The sequence below is a fragment of the Prenolepis imparis genome, unplaced genomic scaffold (genome assembly GCF_030444845.1).
Source record: "Prenolepis imparis isolate NDT839.2.m4 unplaced genomic scaffold, iyPreImpa1.0 SCAF_59, whole genome shotgun sequence".
NCBI lineage: Eukaryota > Metazoa > Arthropoda > Insecta > Hymenoptera > Formicidae > Prenolepis > Prenolepis imparis.
Window position 1 is genome coordinate 88,963 of NW_028141217.1, and position 16,486 is coordinate 105,448.

Here is a 16,486-nt window from a genome sequence, read left to right on the forward strand (position 1 = left end):
TAAGAACCAAAAATACATATGCGAAAATGTAATAAGCATTTTTATATGAACACATTATGTACGTAATTAATAATCGAAATTCAATTATAGTTTTAAATAACAAACAAAAATAAAGGTATACATATAAAAATATGAAAATAATAAAAAATATAAGATATTTAACTGTCTTAAATTCTATATATCTTTAATATATTCTATTAACTGTCTTCTATGTGATATTACTATATGAATATAATAAAATTTTGGTATTATTCTTTGGTAATGTTGTTTTTTTCTGATGGTTTTTATTTTTCTTCCTGAATATGTCTAAAACATTAATAGAAAACTTAAAATTATAATTTGATTTCAAAACATATCAAATAATTATATTATAAATTAATAAATAAATAAAGGCCAACTTAAACGAACTGTGTTAATTCCAGATGTCAAATAAACTTTATTATTACGATTAACTTAACAATTCAATATATTAACTCACGTAATTATATTATATTCTAATTTAAGATATTTTACATTTTTTTTCGCAAAGTGTAATAAGAAATTATAACTAAAGTTTAAAAATTTCATAAAAAAAATATTTAGATAATATTCAAAATTTTCTCAGCATATTAAACAGAAAAAATAACATCTTGTTCAAACTTAGTTGTCGACAGACTGATTAAATATAAACTAATTTAATATCAAATCAAATAATCTGATTAATAAACGTTCCTAACAAAGAAAATGTACATACTTCTTTTCATCTCTTTGTACTCTTACAGTAGCTTGAGAAAGCCATTTAGATGTGTATTCTGCAATATCATTGTCTGTCAGTTCATTATATTTTACACGAACAGCTTCTGTAATGCACATACACAAGTATTTTTTAATATAAATTGTAAATATTTTCTGATAAATATATGTATGTTTTAGACAAATCTTAAAGAAATTTCTAAATGGACTACACATGAACCAAAAGCAAGTTAATCATCTAAGATTATATTAAAAAGAACTTACGTATGATCATTTTAGAAAGATTTAAATCTTTAAAGCTACGCTTATTTTTTTTTCCTGTCCAGCTGAAATTTTGGGCTAAAGTATCTGTCATTACTTTTTTCATAATATTTCGTATCATGGCATGTGCATCAACTCCACCAACAAGTTTAAAAACATTAAGCTAAAAAAATAAACAATGTTAAAAATAATATTGAATACAGATTTTGTTTAATAATTAATGACTTTTAAATACGTAAATAAATTAAGTTTTCTTTATTTTAACAATATGTAACAGAAATATGTCATTCATGAATTATTAATGATAAGAAATGTAATAAAAAAACATTAAATTGTGAAATTGTGATATAACTATAGAAAAAGCATTAACATCTATAATAATATAATAAAAATAAAAAATTTTTATCACATACAACTTTATCCTTAAATTTGATTTCCTGTAATTGGTCTTCAAAGAATATTAGTTCAGTAAGTGTAGAAATCGGGAAATGGAAATCACATTCTTCGCTATCATAAATATGGCAGGAAAATTGCATTTTCTCCTCTAGCATATTAATTCTAATTTCTATACTGTCTAATTTATATAATATTTTGTTCAATTTTCCTATAATCTGTTTCTTGAACTCTGGAACAAATATATATTATTTAACTATGCTATTATACTATTTATTGCTAAGTATCACAATAATTATACATATTATACTTTTTTAAATACAGGACTTTTTAGTAAAAAAAAGTAATAAGTATAACAATAATTAATTTTTATAATAAATACCATAAGCATACAAATCTTTCTCGGTATTTTCAGAAGAATCTTGCATATGAAGGTTTATATTACTCGTAGCAATTTGCTTGCTATTTTTCTCTAAAAAATAAAAAATTATTAATGATTTTTGTCATAATTATCATGTATTTATAAATTTTAATTATAACTCACCATTACTGTTTATAGGATTAATATTATTTTCATGTAAAATATTTGTAATGTTTTGTATAGGCTTGTCAATTACTTTATCAGTTGATACAAAATAATTTCCTCTGTCAGGAAAAGGAGGCAGGATTTTATTTTGTATTATATTTACTTTATTTACTTTATTTTCTTTATTCTCTAAACAGATATCTTCTGAAGAAGAAGATGATGATATTTTTTTCTTTGCTTTCATACGTCTTTGCTTTTTTTTTGTTCTCTTAAATCATCTGAAGACATCCCAGTGTCATCTATATTTGACGTGTCTTGTGCTAGACTTAATTTTTGTAAACTTTCTTCATAAGTATCTAAATCATTGAAAATAAAAAAAAATGTATACAATAATTACATATATTAAATGATAATTTATATAAATAAAATTCTCTTACTTGCTCCACCAAAAATTCTTTTAATTTGTAGCTCTTCCCAATCAGACCTTTCTCGAGGCATCTCTCTTGCCAATATAGCCTTGTTAACACGGTACTTAGTTTTCATGTGACTAGGCCATATACATAATAATTTATCAGCATTGTACCATGCTGAGGGTATAACTTATAGTCCGTCATGAAATTCCGCAATGATAAATTGATACTTATCCATTTTTCTGTGATGTGAAATATTCCGTCATACATCATGTGTAGTTTACATTATTGAAAATAAATTATTATCTAACACACATAAAATTGAATTATTGAAAAAAAATTATCTGCTAACACACATAAAAATTATTATCTAACATACTTAAAAATTATTATCTAACACATGTAATAATTATATTATATGATTAAGAGGAAATATTGCAAATGTATTTGGATGATTTCCGAAAGGAATTTTCCATGCTTTACCTAATATATCTGTAATTGGCCATGAAAATATGCTATCATTATTTACTGTCATTACTTTTATATTAAAATCGCTAGATTTGTATGGTAATTCATATACATCTTTTATGTACTTAAGTTTCTTACCAATAAGAAAAAAATCTTTATTTTTTTTTTGCACTATATTCAAAATTAAAACATATTGACCACTTTTCAAAAGACAACAATTATTATTATGACCTTTACAATTTATATTGAATTTTTCATTTGACATCATCAAATATTGCGATTGAATATCATAATTATCTGGTACTGGACCATTGTTATGTAAATATTTATATGAATTTAATGTTTCATTATTAATATTTGACAAAAAAATTACAATTTTCAATTTCCTTATATCTTTTATATAATTGTTGTAGCGGTTTTTCACTTTTACGTAATCGTTTTTTGATCGACGCCATATAGTTTTCAAAACGAAAAGCACTAAAACTGTCCAATGGACCATATGTTCTTACATCGGAACATATATGTAATAAATTATGTATGTTATGCGACATGTATTGTTTACCATATAAAATTTCAAATGATATGACAAAATGATTAAGTAAAGATTCTGCAAAATTTATTAGTTCCTCATTCAAACTTGAACGTATAAGAATTGTGACAGCTATATGTAATGTGAGAAAATGAAGATATATGCTTTAATACATGTCTCAATACAATGGGTCCTGTGTATAATAAAAAATTTCTAAACTCTACTGCTTTCCATAGTTTGACATCTTTTAATGATCTGGGTTTTCTAACAAAATCGTTCGGTGTTGTATTTTTCAGCAAAATTAATAAGTGTGATATTTTATTAATGGATCTGATACTTAAGCGTACATAAAGTGGACCCTTTAGCCAAAGAAGAATAATTTTTTTGACAACGCCTAAACATATAAGATGCATATAATCTAGTGGTGTGTTATTTATAGACAAAAATCCAGGAATATTGTTTAAAATAGAATGTCCAATCTGAAAATCTTGATAAGCATTAGCGGAAAATAGTTCATCTTTTCTAGAAGGAAATGTTTTTCTATATGGAAAGCAAACTCTACCATTAATATATTTCCCCTTAATCACACATTTTGTGCCACTGTAAAATCCGGTATGGCCTTTTATACAAAGCACAAAAGATTTAGCGGGTGCGTCACAAATTAAAGCAAACAATCTAATGTTGATTATGTTTTCATTATAAATATAACCATTATTAATAAAATTAATTAAATCGTTGACTAAAGATTGCAGGAAAACATTAGAATCTGTGGGTTTTTTGTAACCAAAATATGCACCAACGAGATATACTGTCTTATTGACCTTATTGAGTATTTGAACATAAAATGGTCCATAATGACGCTTGAGAAGATTTTGCTAATGGCAAACCATCAATATTAATAAGTAAATTAATATATCCATTATTATCTTCTAATAGCATTATCTGAATAATATCATCAAAACCAAAATATAAATATTCTCCTTCACATATTTTTGAAATATGGGTTTCTCTTGGAGTTTTTAATAGTGTTCGTGCGTCTGCAGGTAGATTATGCGAAGTATATTACTTCAAAATTTTTAATAATGCATTACAAGCTGTGCGAGAAATATTGTGTGATACAGCCCATGTAGCTAATGCTTTATTTAATTCATTATCATTATTAGGTTTTCAGGTATTTCATCATTTATAACAGAGTTATCATTATTATTATTATTATTATCATTATCATTATCATTATTAAGATCTGAAGATGTATCTTTGACATATATATTAATCATATCATTAACACTGTTTGTATTACATGAAGAAACTTCTTCATCAGTGATTTTACACAATTCTACGTTTGAAGTCAGTTTAGAAGAAGTATTGATGGTATGCCATTCCAAAATTTTTCTAGAAGATCCTGCAATATCTATAGTTGTTTGATTTGCAACAATCCGTCTACCGTGACGTTTTGCAATAAGTTTTCTTTTACGTGTGTTCATATTTCTTTTACAATAAGTAAACACTACACAAATTATATCGGAAAAAATTTAAGAAGGAAACATTTAGAAAATATTTTACAAGAAAGTAAAATATAAAGTATGTAATACATATAAACGTATCAGCGAAATAAAATAATGAAATTAAAGTATATATATGATTGAGTATATTTGTAAAAATATAATAAATAAAAATATATAATTATATATATATAATTATAGAATAAATATAAAAATAAATATATAGAAGAAAATCAAAATTTACCTTTATATATTATGTGGATGAATGGGTAGCAAGCCAAGTATTTTTTATTTCAAGCAACGAGATACTGTGCAAAGATTACTGCAAAAAGATTGACGATGGTATTTTCCAATTACACCGGTCGTAAGAAAGATCGTTTCAGTTCGATGATTTTATTTCTCACTATAACAATAAGAATTTCATCAATTTAGGTTAGATTATAGGTTAGATTAGATTAGATTTATATCGTTAGTTATTAAACACACCAGATTTTGTCAGAAATGTAATAATGCCATTTATTTACATACGTTACATACACGTTCTTTTCCTTGCTTCTTTTATTATCATTGCATTTAAAATGAAATTAATTAATTAATTATTGCACTTGTCGCTGTCGCGTTCGCCTCTATTAAGGTGCCTTTTCATGCTGACGCTCGACGCTCATTTTTAGCGTCAAAAGACGTCACGTGACCAAAATTGACGAATTGGTATCTTTAATTTTGGTCACGTGACGTCTTTTGACGCTAAAAATGAGCGTCCAGCGTCAGCATGAAAAGGTACCCTTATGCTCACTCACTATGCACTGTATCACCCGCGAACGCGCCTCGCACTTTGCACTTCCGAATTAGGCCCGGCGCAGAATCTCATAACAGCTGTTTGTAAATCATCATCGTTATATAGAGGGAACAACGCTTCGCGTCTATCTCTCGTAGGCCTCTGCTGGGCATCTCAACTCGCAAGCGCAACAAAATATTTAAACATGAATATAATTATTAATAATTAATAATTTTATTATAATTATAATAATTAATATTGTTAAAACTCATTTGTGTTTTATAATAATAATTAAAATTTTAAGCTTGCTAAATCATATAATAAAAAATATGCAAATGCGCACATAAATTAATATATTATTTTTACATAAAATTATGCCAGTTTATTTTTATAATGTTGTTGCAACATTATTACCGCATTATTGCAGCAATGTTCCATATTTATATTTCTGCAATATTGTTGCAATATTGCATTGCAATCTTGCATATTGCAATATTGCTGCAATATTGCTGCAAGGTCCTGTACCGTATGGGCGTATTTTGTTTAATGAGAACTGAACACCCAGTATAATTTGCCCACCCGAAATATGGCTGCCATCCCCACCACTATTTGCACCTCGCATCACTTTTTCGAGTCATTTTGTGCAGGTGTTAGCAGTCTAGTATATATAGAAGTCTGTGGATATATACTATACTGGAGTGCTCACTCTAAAGAAACGGGTCACCGAAAGATAGAGAAAGACAGAGAGAGGTCGGTGGCAAATATATCTATCCTTGTCTAAAACGTCTTCTAACTGGTGCTTTAGCTCGAGTAGTACTACGTTAGAAAAGGACGGACTGGTGGCAATTTTCTATCTCTCTTTTCCCGTTTCTTCTCATTGGAGTGAGCAACACATACAATAGTATATAGCTCAGTGTTAACCGATGTTCCTCGGAACCAGTGATGCAAGATTTCACGCGCGAAAGCCACTTCGCGACAGCCATCTTGCAGTGGAAGGGGTAGGTCGGCAGCGCAGAGTGCACCGAAAAGATGAGAACCCTTGTTCTTCGAACATATGTAGAAGAGGACAGGTATATATCTTTTGTCCTTTATTTTCTTTTGATAGAATAGAGCTACGAATTTCGAGCGAATCCGGAATACTGGCGATAGCGAGTAGACGATGCGACCCAATATGCAAAAAGAAAATATAAAATATAATATAAAAAATATATTTAATATTATAAAATAATATTAATAAAATTAATATATTTTAAACATAAATTAAGTAACTTATATTTAAAATTTTAATTAAAAATAATTATTAATTAATAATAATTATAATTAATAATTATAAGTATATTTTATATATAAAAATCCACTCTTGGCCAATATATACGCCTTTCTATTAAAAAAGATTTTTTATCTTTAAAGAAATAATTGTAATAAAATAATATTTTAATTTATAAATATTGTTTAAGATTTCATTCTTTTTATTCCCTATTTATTTTGTACTAATGTACGACATACATATTGTTGCTCAACGGAAACCGCGAGAAGGTGGTGGTTTCTTCCGTCAAAAAATTTAAAATATTGTATATTGGGAAATGTATTTCAATCATTATATTCGGCTTCCCGACGAGCCGTGTTTACCTTTTTTGCGCGTGTTGATCGTTTTACCGCGCGTCTCGTCTTGTCAAGCAGCTCTCCAATCAGCTGTTTGACACAATAACAATCTAGCGACAGGTTTTTGACATTTATGTCTTCGAAATTCGTCGAGTCAGCTGTAGACCGTTTTACTATAAACATCTCTCGTTTTCGAGCAATTAGCTCTTGATCAGTATATATATTTCGCTTTAACAAATAGTATAAAGTAACGAAAAATGTGTGTTGAATTGACGAAGCCCCGAAAAGCTCGTAAGCGAAGTTTCGCAGAAGCTTGGCTTACAGACGACCGATACAAATCTTGGGTATGTAAAGTATTATCTGATAGTAGTCTTTATTTTATTGCAGTATATGCAATAAAACTTTTTCGTGCAATTCAACATACATATTAAGACATGCTGACTCCGCGTATCAACAAAATAATATTAAAAAGAATACATTATCATCTGATAATAATAGTAATGATAATGTTGAGATACCAATAAAAAAATTGCGTAAATCAATATTTAAAAAAGAATGGTTAGATATTGAAGAATTTAAACTTTGGTTGCGTGAAGTGCCACATGATGAAAGTTTATTTTTTTGTTTGATTTGCGATAAATCTATCGCTAGTAGTTTATCGCAAATCCATCGTCATGCAGAATCCAAAACACATATAAATATATATAAAAAATATCTAGAAAAAAATCAATCAAATTTAGAAGATTTAAATATGCAAAATAAATCTCTTTTGCCATTTAATGAGCGTAAAAAATCCGCGGAAATCAGATATGCAGCATTAATTGCTGATAAAAACATTTCTCATCAAAATGCAACAGAGATTCTTACATTTTTTCAACAAATAGGAGAAGATCCTGACGTATTGAAAAGCATGAGCATGATTCGAACGAAATATAAAAGCATTATTACAAACGTTTTGTGTCCGATTGAGACGGATCGTGTCGTCAATAAAATTCAAAATACAAAGTTTTCAGTTTTTATTGACGAAACATCAGACATATCTAATAATAAATGGATGACTTTTTTTGTCCGATACGTTGATTCGGAGATATTAGATGTTCGCTCGCAATTAGTCAAATTAATCGATATTGATGCCAAAGATTCAAGCGCAGAAAAGTTGTTTCAGGCATTTAAATGTGAAATGTGGAAACTGCAGATACCATTTCCAAATATTGTTGCCTTATCGTGCGATAACGCATCTATTATGACAGGGAAATATTTATCGTTCAAAAAAAAGTTGGAAGAACTATGTCCACGTTTACTAACTTTAACATGCCCTTGCCACTCCGCTGCATTAGCAGCGCATACTGCATGTAATAAAATACCTGCGTATTGCAATGAATTTATAAAAAAAATTTCTAATTATTTGAACAGCAGCCCAAAACATACAGCAATTTTCAGAGAATTTTGTGAATGTTTCCAAGAAACAAATCGCAAAATATTAAAATTATGTGATACACGCTGGCTGTCTCATTATTTATGTGTCGAACGACTTCTTGAATCTTGGGATACAATTAAATATTTTCTTACCGAAATGGTTGTAAGGGGAAAAAAAAATTCTGGAGAATATCTACTGTCTATGATGAACAACGTAGAACTAAAAGCTTATTTTCTTTTTTTAAAATATACTTTAAATTTCTTTAATGCATTTAATACATTTTTTCAAGCATTAGAAACCAGAATTCATTTATTACAACCAAAATCCAAAAAATTTATTTTCCAAATCTGCAAAAATTTTTTAAAAGAAGAGCATTTACAATCATTTTCTGAAAATATTGCATTCTCTCTAAAGGAGAATCAAAAAGATCTTAATGAAGTTACTTTGGGTTTAGAATGTGAGGAATATTTTAACGAATTACTACTGGAAGGTCACGTAGACATTGTTAAAATTATTCGAGAAAATTGTTTAACATTTTATGTGACTACTGCAGAAGAAATTCGTAAAAGATTATCAATAAATGACACATTTTTATCACAATTAATAGTTTTTCAACCATTTGTAAGCTTATTTTATAATAGAGAAACATCATTCAATAACGTTTCTTTCGTCATTAAAACTATTAGCGGTTTTGATGAAGATGCTTTAAAAAAAGAATGGATTGCATTAGCATCAGATTTTACAATGGAAGAAAAACAAAGCCTCACTAAATTAAATTTTGATAATGCTTGGAAAGAAATTTTACAACGTCGAGACACCAATAATAATGCTAAATATCCTAATTTAAAAAATGTTATAAATACTATTAGATCGCTTCCAAATTCTAATGCCGATCCGGAGAGAATGTTTTCTCTTTTAAATAATGTAAAAACAAAAAAACGTAATAAATTTTCGTCGGCTTCTGTTAATGCTATTTGTGTATTTAAATCTGCATTAAAGACGAGGGGAGAAACAGCTATAAACATGCAAGTTAATGAAAAACATTTTGTTTCTTATGTCGGCGGACAAATTATATGCTACTGCTGTAAAAAAAATAAAAATATTTTAAAGCTACATGCTGCAGACGCTGATGTTGCCGACATACCTGGTCCCTCGTCTTATTAATAATACATTTTATTTAAAAGACGTCATGCTTATAAGCATGTAAGAAAATTGTGTATATAAATATATAATAAATATATATATAAATAAATATATATATACAATTCACAATATGGTAGGCTAGAAAGAGCCAACGCAGTTGTTAAGGCGTCAGATATATAATTATTAAAGTCAAATTACAAAGATCTTCATATAAATAAAAATAATATATAAAAAGCGTACGTTTCGACCTGTATTTAGGTCATCTTCAGCGCAACAATATTGGAAAAAGCATTATTGAAAAACTTAATAATTAATAATGTTAATATATAAGAATGCATCCTATATCGAATTCGCTATGAAACCGCAGAGTAAAACCTTAAGTGCTGAGAATACGTGTCTCAGTCTTTATAATGTTAATATATAAGAATAAAACTCATCCTATATCGAATTCGCTATGAAACCGTAGAATACAAACTTAAGTGCTGAGAATCCGTGTCTCAGTCTTTATATGAAAACGGTCCTCTATTCCTCGCCTGCACATCTTTTCACTCAACGATTGAACGGTTTTCTAGAGTAAAAAATAATTTATATATAAATAGTAACCTATACATATTTACTTAACCTATAATGCTATGTTAAAATTACTTTTTCAAAAATTTATAAAGTGCCGTTTAAACAACAGTTTTAATTGTTAAAAATATAAAAATCTGTACCTTTACTGAAATTAATGACGATGCATTGTATAATTCACATATTTTATTCCAGGCTTCTTCCTTATCCTTTATTGTAGTAATATCACTTTTTTTCTTTTCAATGATATGAGCAAATTTTTTTACAATTTGCAGAAAAAATCTTTTTTCTACATCCGTATAATGTTTCCTTGTAGACATCTTTGATATAATATAAAATTATTTATTTATATTTTTTTTCTTCTTGTAGGACACCACGATGACACTAATGTGGGCATGGATACAAAAACATAAATAATATAGAATTTCTTTATTAAGATCGCCTTATTTAAATAAGACGATCTTAAGACGTTGTGAATTCATAATCGTGAAATAAGATTGTCTTATTTAAGAAAATGGAATGTTTTAACCATTAAGAATTTCTTAACCGAGTAAATACTTAAGATGATCTTATTTTATGTTCGGCCGTTTCCGGAATTTTTCTGATATAACAGCCAATCAGATAATAGTAGCGTCGGAGAGTCCGAGGAAACTCTTATGTTTTTGTATCCATGCCCACATTAGTGTCATCGTGGTATCCTACAAGAAGAGAAAAATATAAATAAATAATTTTATATTATATCAAAGATGTCTACAAGGAAACATTATACGGATGTAGAAAAAAGTTTTTTTCTGCAAATTGTAAAAAAATTTGCTCATATCATTGAAAAGAAAAAAAGTGATATTACTACAATAAAGGATAAGGAAGAACCCAGTAAACACTGTTATATTAATGTTACATAAAAGCAATAAGGCGGAATGTTACAAGTAATAAACATAAGTATTACATGTAAGTTACTGGTTAATTGTAATTTCCCACTCATAAATGTAACATGTAATATAACAGATATTATATTGCAGTTACATATTGAAATAATGTTTATATTATATTAGTATAAAGTAAATGTGTTATATGTATATATATTATATTTATTTTTTTTATTTATGAAAGGTAATTTTTAAATAATTAAAGGAATATATTGCAAAAATTATTTGAATGAAATATTTTTCTTGTACATATGTCTTCTTTTAAATTGTACTATAAAAATAACAAAACAAATTTTTTGACAAACATAAATGAGGTAATTAAATTACACAATTATAAATTGTCTACTTAAAATCTTGCATAATACTTATATTACTAAAATTTTTTATGCGAATTTGTGTACATATAAAGATTTATACAAACTTACAAAGACATATTAAGTAATTAAAAAAGTAAAATAATTAATACTGTAAGAGCTATTATTGTTGTTCAATATGAATAATGATAACTATTCACATTTATTATACATATATAATTATCTTGTTTTAATTACTTATTATACTATTGTAAATTTGTGTACAATAATCTTTAATGTGCGCACTAGTACATATTGCCAGTCAATGATTCGTTTCCTACGGAGGATGCACACTGCGTCCGATGTTGGACGTATGACATCTAATATCCAATAGAAGAGCTCATTTTTTAATGATTATAACTAACAATATTTTGGGATCTAGAGAGTTTTCTATTAGATATTGGATGTCGTACATCGAACATCAGACGCAGTGTGAATCCTCCACAAGGAACGAAGCAATGACTGCGGCACTGTACATCCAATCGAATTCGCTATTTTGTATCACAAAAAAAATATTATTTTATAAAAAGAACAATGTCACATTTTAAAAGCTAATTTGCAAAAACTTAAAAACAAAATTATTTTTTGTAAGATTAAACATATTATTGCAAGTCTTAAAAATAACGATAATATTTTCTTTTGTACTTTTTTTAAAATTACTGAGTAGATTACTGTTTTAACTCTCTATCATGTCGTTGTTTAACAAAGCGGAACCATTCGGCAACTGTGTCGTCCAGTTCTTTTTCAGTTAAAGTTAAATGTAACTCCAAAATAATTTCTGAAACAAAGAAAAAATATTTTTAAATATTTATTTTATCGTAATTAATGAAATATATATACACACACAGACACAGATACACACAAACACACACACAAATATATATATATATATATATATATATATATACCTTTCATAATAGTAATTAAACGCAATTTATAAATTGCAAAATTTTGACGTCGTCCTTTCCATGAGCATTTCATGCTACATTCGTTGGAAAATATTCGTGTCAAAGCATCGCGAATATTTTCTCTAGGTGACCACCTATCTTATGCAAAAAAGTTTTCTGAAATATACAAAATAAGAAATTATTATAATATTAATAATTAACATAAAATATATATAAAAATTTCTTTATTTAAATTTTTTACTTACATATTCGTCAACGAAGTCTTCTTGTTGTAGATGAGTGTCCATGATTTTTATATCTTCGACCGATTTCAATGGTAAGTAATTTTTTATCCGTTCTGTCGAAGAAAATGACCATTTTTTAGGATCATTAGTAACGGATGGAATTTGTTTTATGATATAAGGATTTGCATTTTTCACCGATGGCCACCAACATTTTGTTAAATTGGAAGAAAGCCATGAAGATGGAACTTCTGATACGGTCTCATTTTCTTTTGGAAAAGTAACGACAGCGAATTTTTTCGCCATTATTAATGGTCTGTAAAGAATAAAGTGTGTTATGTAATTTAATATTGTTTTCAATTGTATATTCTATCAATATATGAGTACTCGCCATTAACATATTTCTTGTTGGTGCAGTAAAGGCAATACCATAGCTTTTTCGTCACATAAAGGCAGTTTTACGCATTTTGACTTAATATCAGACAATGAAACAATAATTAACTCATATTGTAACTCGTTAATTTGTTTAATGCCGATATTTAAAGAGTCACACGGAATGTGAAAAAATGATTTAATATTCAAATATTTTTTAGCAATAACATAAATCTGTTTATTTTTAAAATAAATTTTCGTAAGCAAAACCGTTGTACCATCTAACAAAGAACAACAATTATCAGCAGTTCTTGTACTAAGATAGAAATCCTTGCATTGAACCGATTTTATTATCTTTTTGCCATTTATAATACGTACTTTTGGTATTGGATAATTTTTTTCTCTATTTGTTATATTTAAATTATCTTTTTCTTTACAACGATTGACTAATTGTTCTAATGGCCGACTCGAAGATCTAATTTTTGATTTAATTTTTTGCATGTAATTTTCGAATTTAAACGCGCTAAATTTATCCAACACTCCCCATAATTTTACATAATAACACAAATGAATTAAATTATGAACGTTATATAATATATGTTGACGACCATATAATGTGCCGTAATTTTCAACAAAATACAATAATAAACTGTGTGCATAATCAAGCAGTTGTACGCAATATTGTTTGCTACATAAAATTCGAATTGCTATGCTCAGACTTAAAAAATGAACATATTTATCACGTGATAATTTTTTAAAAAAGATTACTGGCCCAGTATATAATAATAATTGTCTTAATTCGGTGGCTTTAAAGCGATCAACCTCATCTAATTTCCTTGGCTTTCTAGCAAACTCCTTAGGTAGGAATGATGACATGGATAATAAAGAAGTTGAAGCAAGAGTTATCTGAGTTGCAACCATACGAACATTATGTTTACCTTTAATCCAAAAGTGTAACAATTTTTTCATTACTCCTATTAGTACGAGATGCATGTAGTCTAAAGGAAATTGAGTAACCATTCCAATGTTTAAATCTTCAATTTCAGATTTGAAGTGATTTTATGGTGTTCTTCTTGTTTTCTTAATTTGAAAGATTCATCTGATCTTAACATTGCATTAATTTCTGGGTACGTGACTCGATTTTCTATGTAATCTCCCTCTTGAATACAATTACCGCATCCAAAATATGCATTATGTCCTTTAATTCCCTTGATAAACGATTTTGCAGGAGCATCGCAAATAAATACGTTCAATTTCACAGTTATTTTTATGCCGTATTCTACAATGCCAGTTTGGAAAATTTCAAGACAATCATCTTTGAAATATTTCAAAAAAGTATTGCAACATTTTGGCTTTTCAAAACCATGATAAACACCAATTATAAACGGTTCAGTGTAAAAATCTGCAACTATACTACCCAAAATAAACCAAAATTGACCCCCAGAAGATTTTGTTAAAGGAAGACCATCTATATTCACATTAATATTTATCTGCGATGGTAAATTACTTCGACAATAATGCTTACAAATAGATTTTTTTAAACTATTACCTAACCCGGCATGATAATATTTTCCTGGTGTCATTTCAATAATGTTTACTTGTTTAGGAGTTTGAAACAAAGTTCGAGCATCAATAGGAAGATCATGGCCGTATTTTACTAGAATTTTCAGTAAACTACTAATAGCAGAATGACTGACACGATTTTCAATAGCCCATAATCGAATGTCATTAATAAGTTCTGTTTTAAAAAATTCTGTTTTAGAAGATTTATCACTTGAAATACTTGACTGAAGACTATTTTTATCAATACTAATTCCCGAATGTTCAGAAACTGAATCATCATTATTTTCTGTACACATATGAGTACTCATTACATTGGAATGATCGAAATCAATTTCTTTTAGTACATTTTGCTGCTGAGATTGTTTGATGTTATCTGGCCCATTCGATCCACTTATAATATTATTTTAAACTTCTAAATTTGAATTAATAGTCATTTGCCAAATATTACGAAATTTTTTTAAGAAAATACGTCGCCGCTACCTTGACGTTAAAGAAGTGATGTCTAATCTTAATTTTGATTTAGATATAATATATAATTTTATAAAGCAATAGGAAATAGATGAATTGCGATTATGTATACGAATATAGGTTTGAGTTTGCCTTATATTATTGTTTATGTTATATTGCCCTTTATCACTGAAACAATATATAGGAATAAGCTTATATGGAGAATTAAAAACATTTTGACAAATAAAAAATGCTTTAAGACATTTACAGTTTTTTTCGAAACAAACTAATTTAATAATTAAAATATAATTTATGTAATATTTAAAGGACGCTAATAGAAAATTTCAGAAAAAATGCAATCTATATTTCTTAAATAGTTTTCCAGTTATATATGAAAAATTTGACTTTTCACAATTACAGTAAAACCTACATAATTTTTTAAATATTTTAGTAATGTCTTTTAGCGTTGTAATTAATTAAACACGAATAATTTTTTTGTTACGTTGTATGTTATTATAAACTATAAATTGTAAATTAAAGCATATATAATTATATAAGCATATTACACGCATAATATTTATAATTTTTTAAGACCTATAACTTTATTATGTAATGACTTGTAATAATTAATGCTATCATATTTAAATACTTTACTTGAACAAGAATCACTTTATATCAAATTAATTCACGATCAAATACCAAATTGAAAAATTAAGGTTCATGCATAGAAAATATTTATTAATTATAAGATTTTATTCTATTTGCAAAAAATTATTATGAGAAAATTCAATAATAAACTTTTAAAATATGTCAAATATTCGAAAAAAATATTATATTTACAGTTTTTTCTAATGCAGTGATTTCTTGCTATTTTTAATATCAGCTATTTAATAATTGATATTATTTATAATTAAGATTATCATTACGATTATTATTATAAAAAAATTATGAATCAATATTCAGTATTTAATGCAATAGAAAATTTTAAAAAATCTACAATTATTAGAAGATAACAAAATTTGTTTACATTCGAAATGTTTAAATATCTGATAATTCATGAAAGCAGTGTAAATAACATTTCTTAATTTTTTCATTATTTAATCGTGCAACAAATGTTATAAAAAAATATAGTGAAAATGATATTGTATAAAATAGTACTCACTGCCAGATAAAAATGAGATGGCCAAACGAGGTGTATCTTCTAAACGCTGCAGCGTGGTATAAGCCCTTTATTGTATATGTATATACAACATTGTATATTTGCATTAATTTCGTTCAAGATTTATTCGAGAGAACGATGAATACGCTTATGCACGCACGATTTATGATACTACATTGTTTTATAATCAGCGTAGAACCCTTTATTAT

At 27.2% G+C, this 16,486-nt stretch overlaps 2 protein-coding genes and 1 long non-coding RNA gene across 6 annotated transcripts in view; 2 read left to right on the forward strand and 1 right to left on the reverse strand.

The window, feature by feature from the left end:
* Positions 1-16,486, forward strand: part of LOC145947271 (uncharacterized) — a 101,592-nt gene that overhangs the window by 62,619 nt on the left and 22,487 nt on the right. The gene's annotated exons all lie outside the window — the stretch shown is intronic.
* LOC145947268 (uncharacterized) lies at positions 167-5,512 on the reverse strand. Of its 4 annotated transcripts, XM_083057077.1 has the most exons (9): positions 5,359-5,512; positions 5,066-5,224; positions 2,350-2,564; positions 1,931-2,268; positions 1,769-1,858; positions 1,407-1,618; positions 997-1,156; positions 734-839; positions 167-306 (listed from the first exon to the last, which is right to left on the reverse strand). In XM_083057077.1, exons 4-9 carry the CDS (start codon positions 2,154-2,156, stop codon positions 285-287), a joined length of 816 nt encoding a protein of 271 aa, XP_082913203.1. In that variant the 5' UTR covers positions 2,157-2,268; positions 2,350-2,564; positions 5,066-5,224; positions 5,359-5,512; the 3' UTR covers positions 167-284. The 4 variants fall into 4 exon arrangements, with proteins under 4 accessions (XP_082913203.1, XP_082913204.1, XP_082913205.1 ...); XM_083057078.1 differs by lacking the exon at positions 167-306 and having other exon boundaries at positions 550-839; positions 5,350-5,512; XM_083057079.1 differs by lacking the exon at positions 167-306 and having other exon boundaries at positions 550-839; positions 5,308-5,512.
* LOC145947270 (uncharacterized) lies at positions 6,137-12,996 on the forward strand. Its single transcript, XR_014427140.1, has 3 exons — positions 6,137-6,666; positions 12,791-12,831; positions 12,919-12,996. It is a non-coding gene; the product is annotated as an uncharacterized LOC145947270 (long non-coding RNA).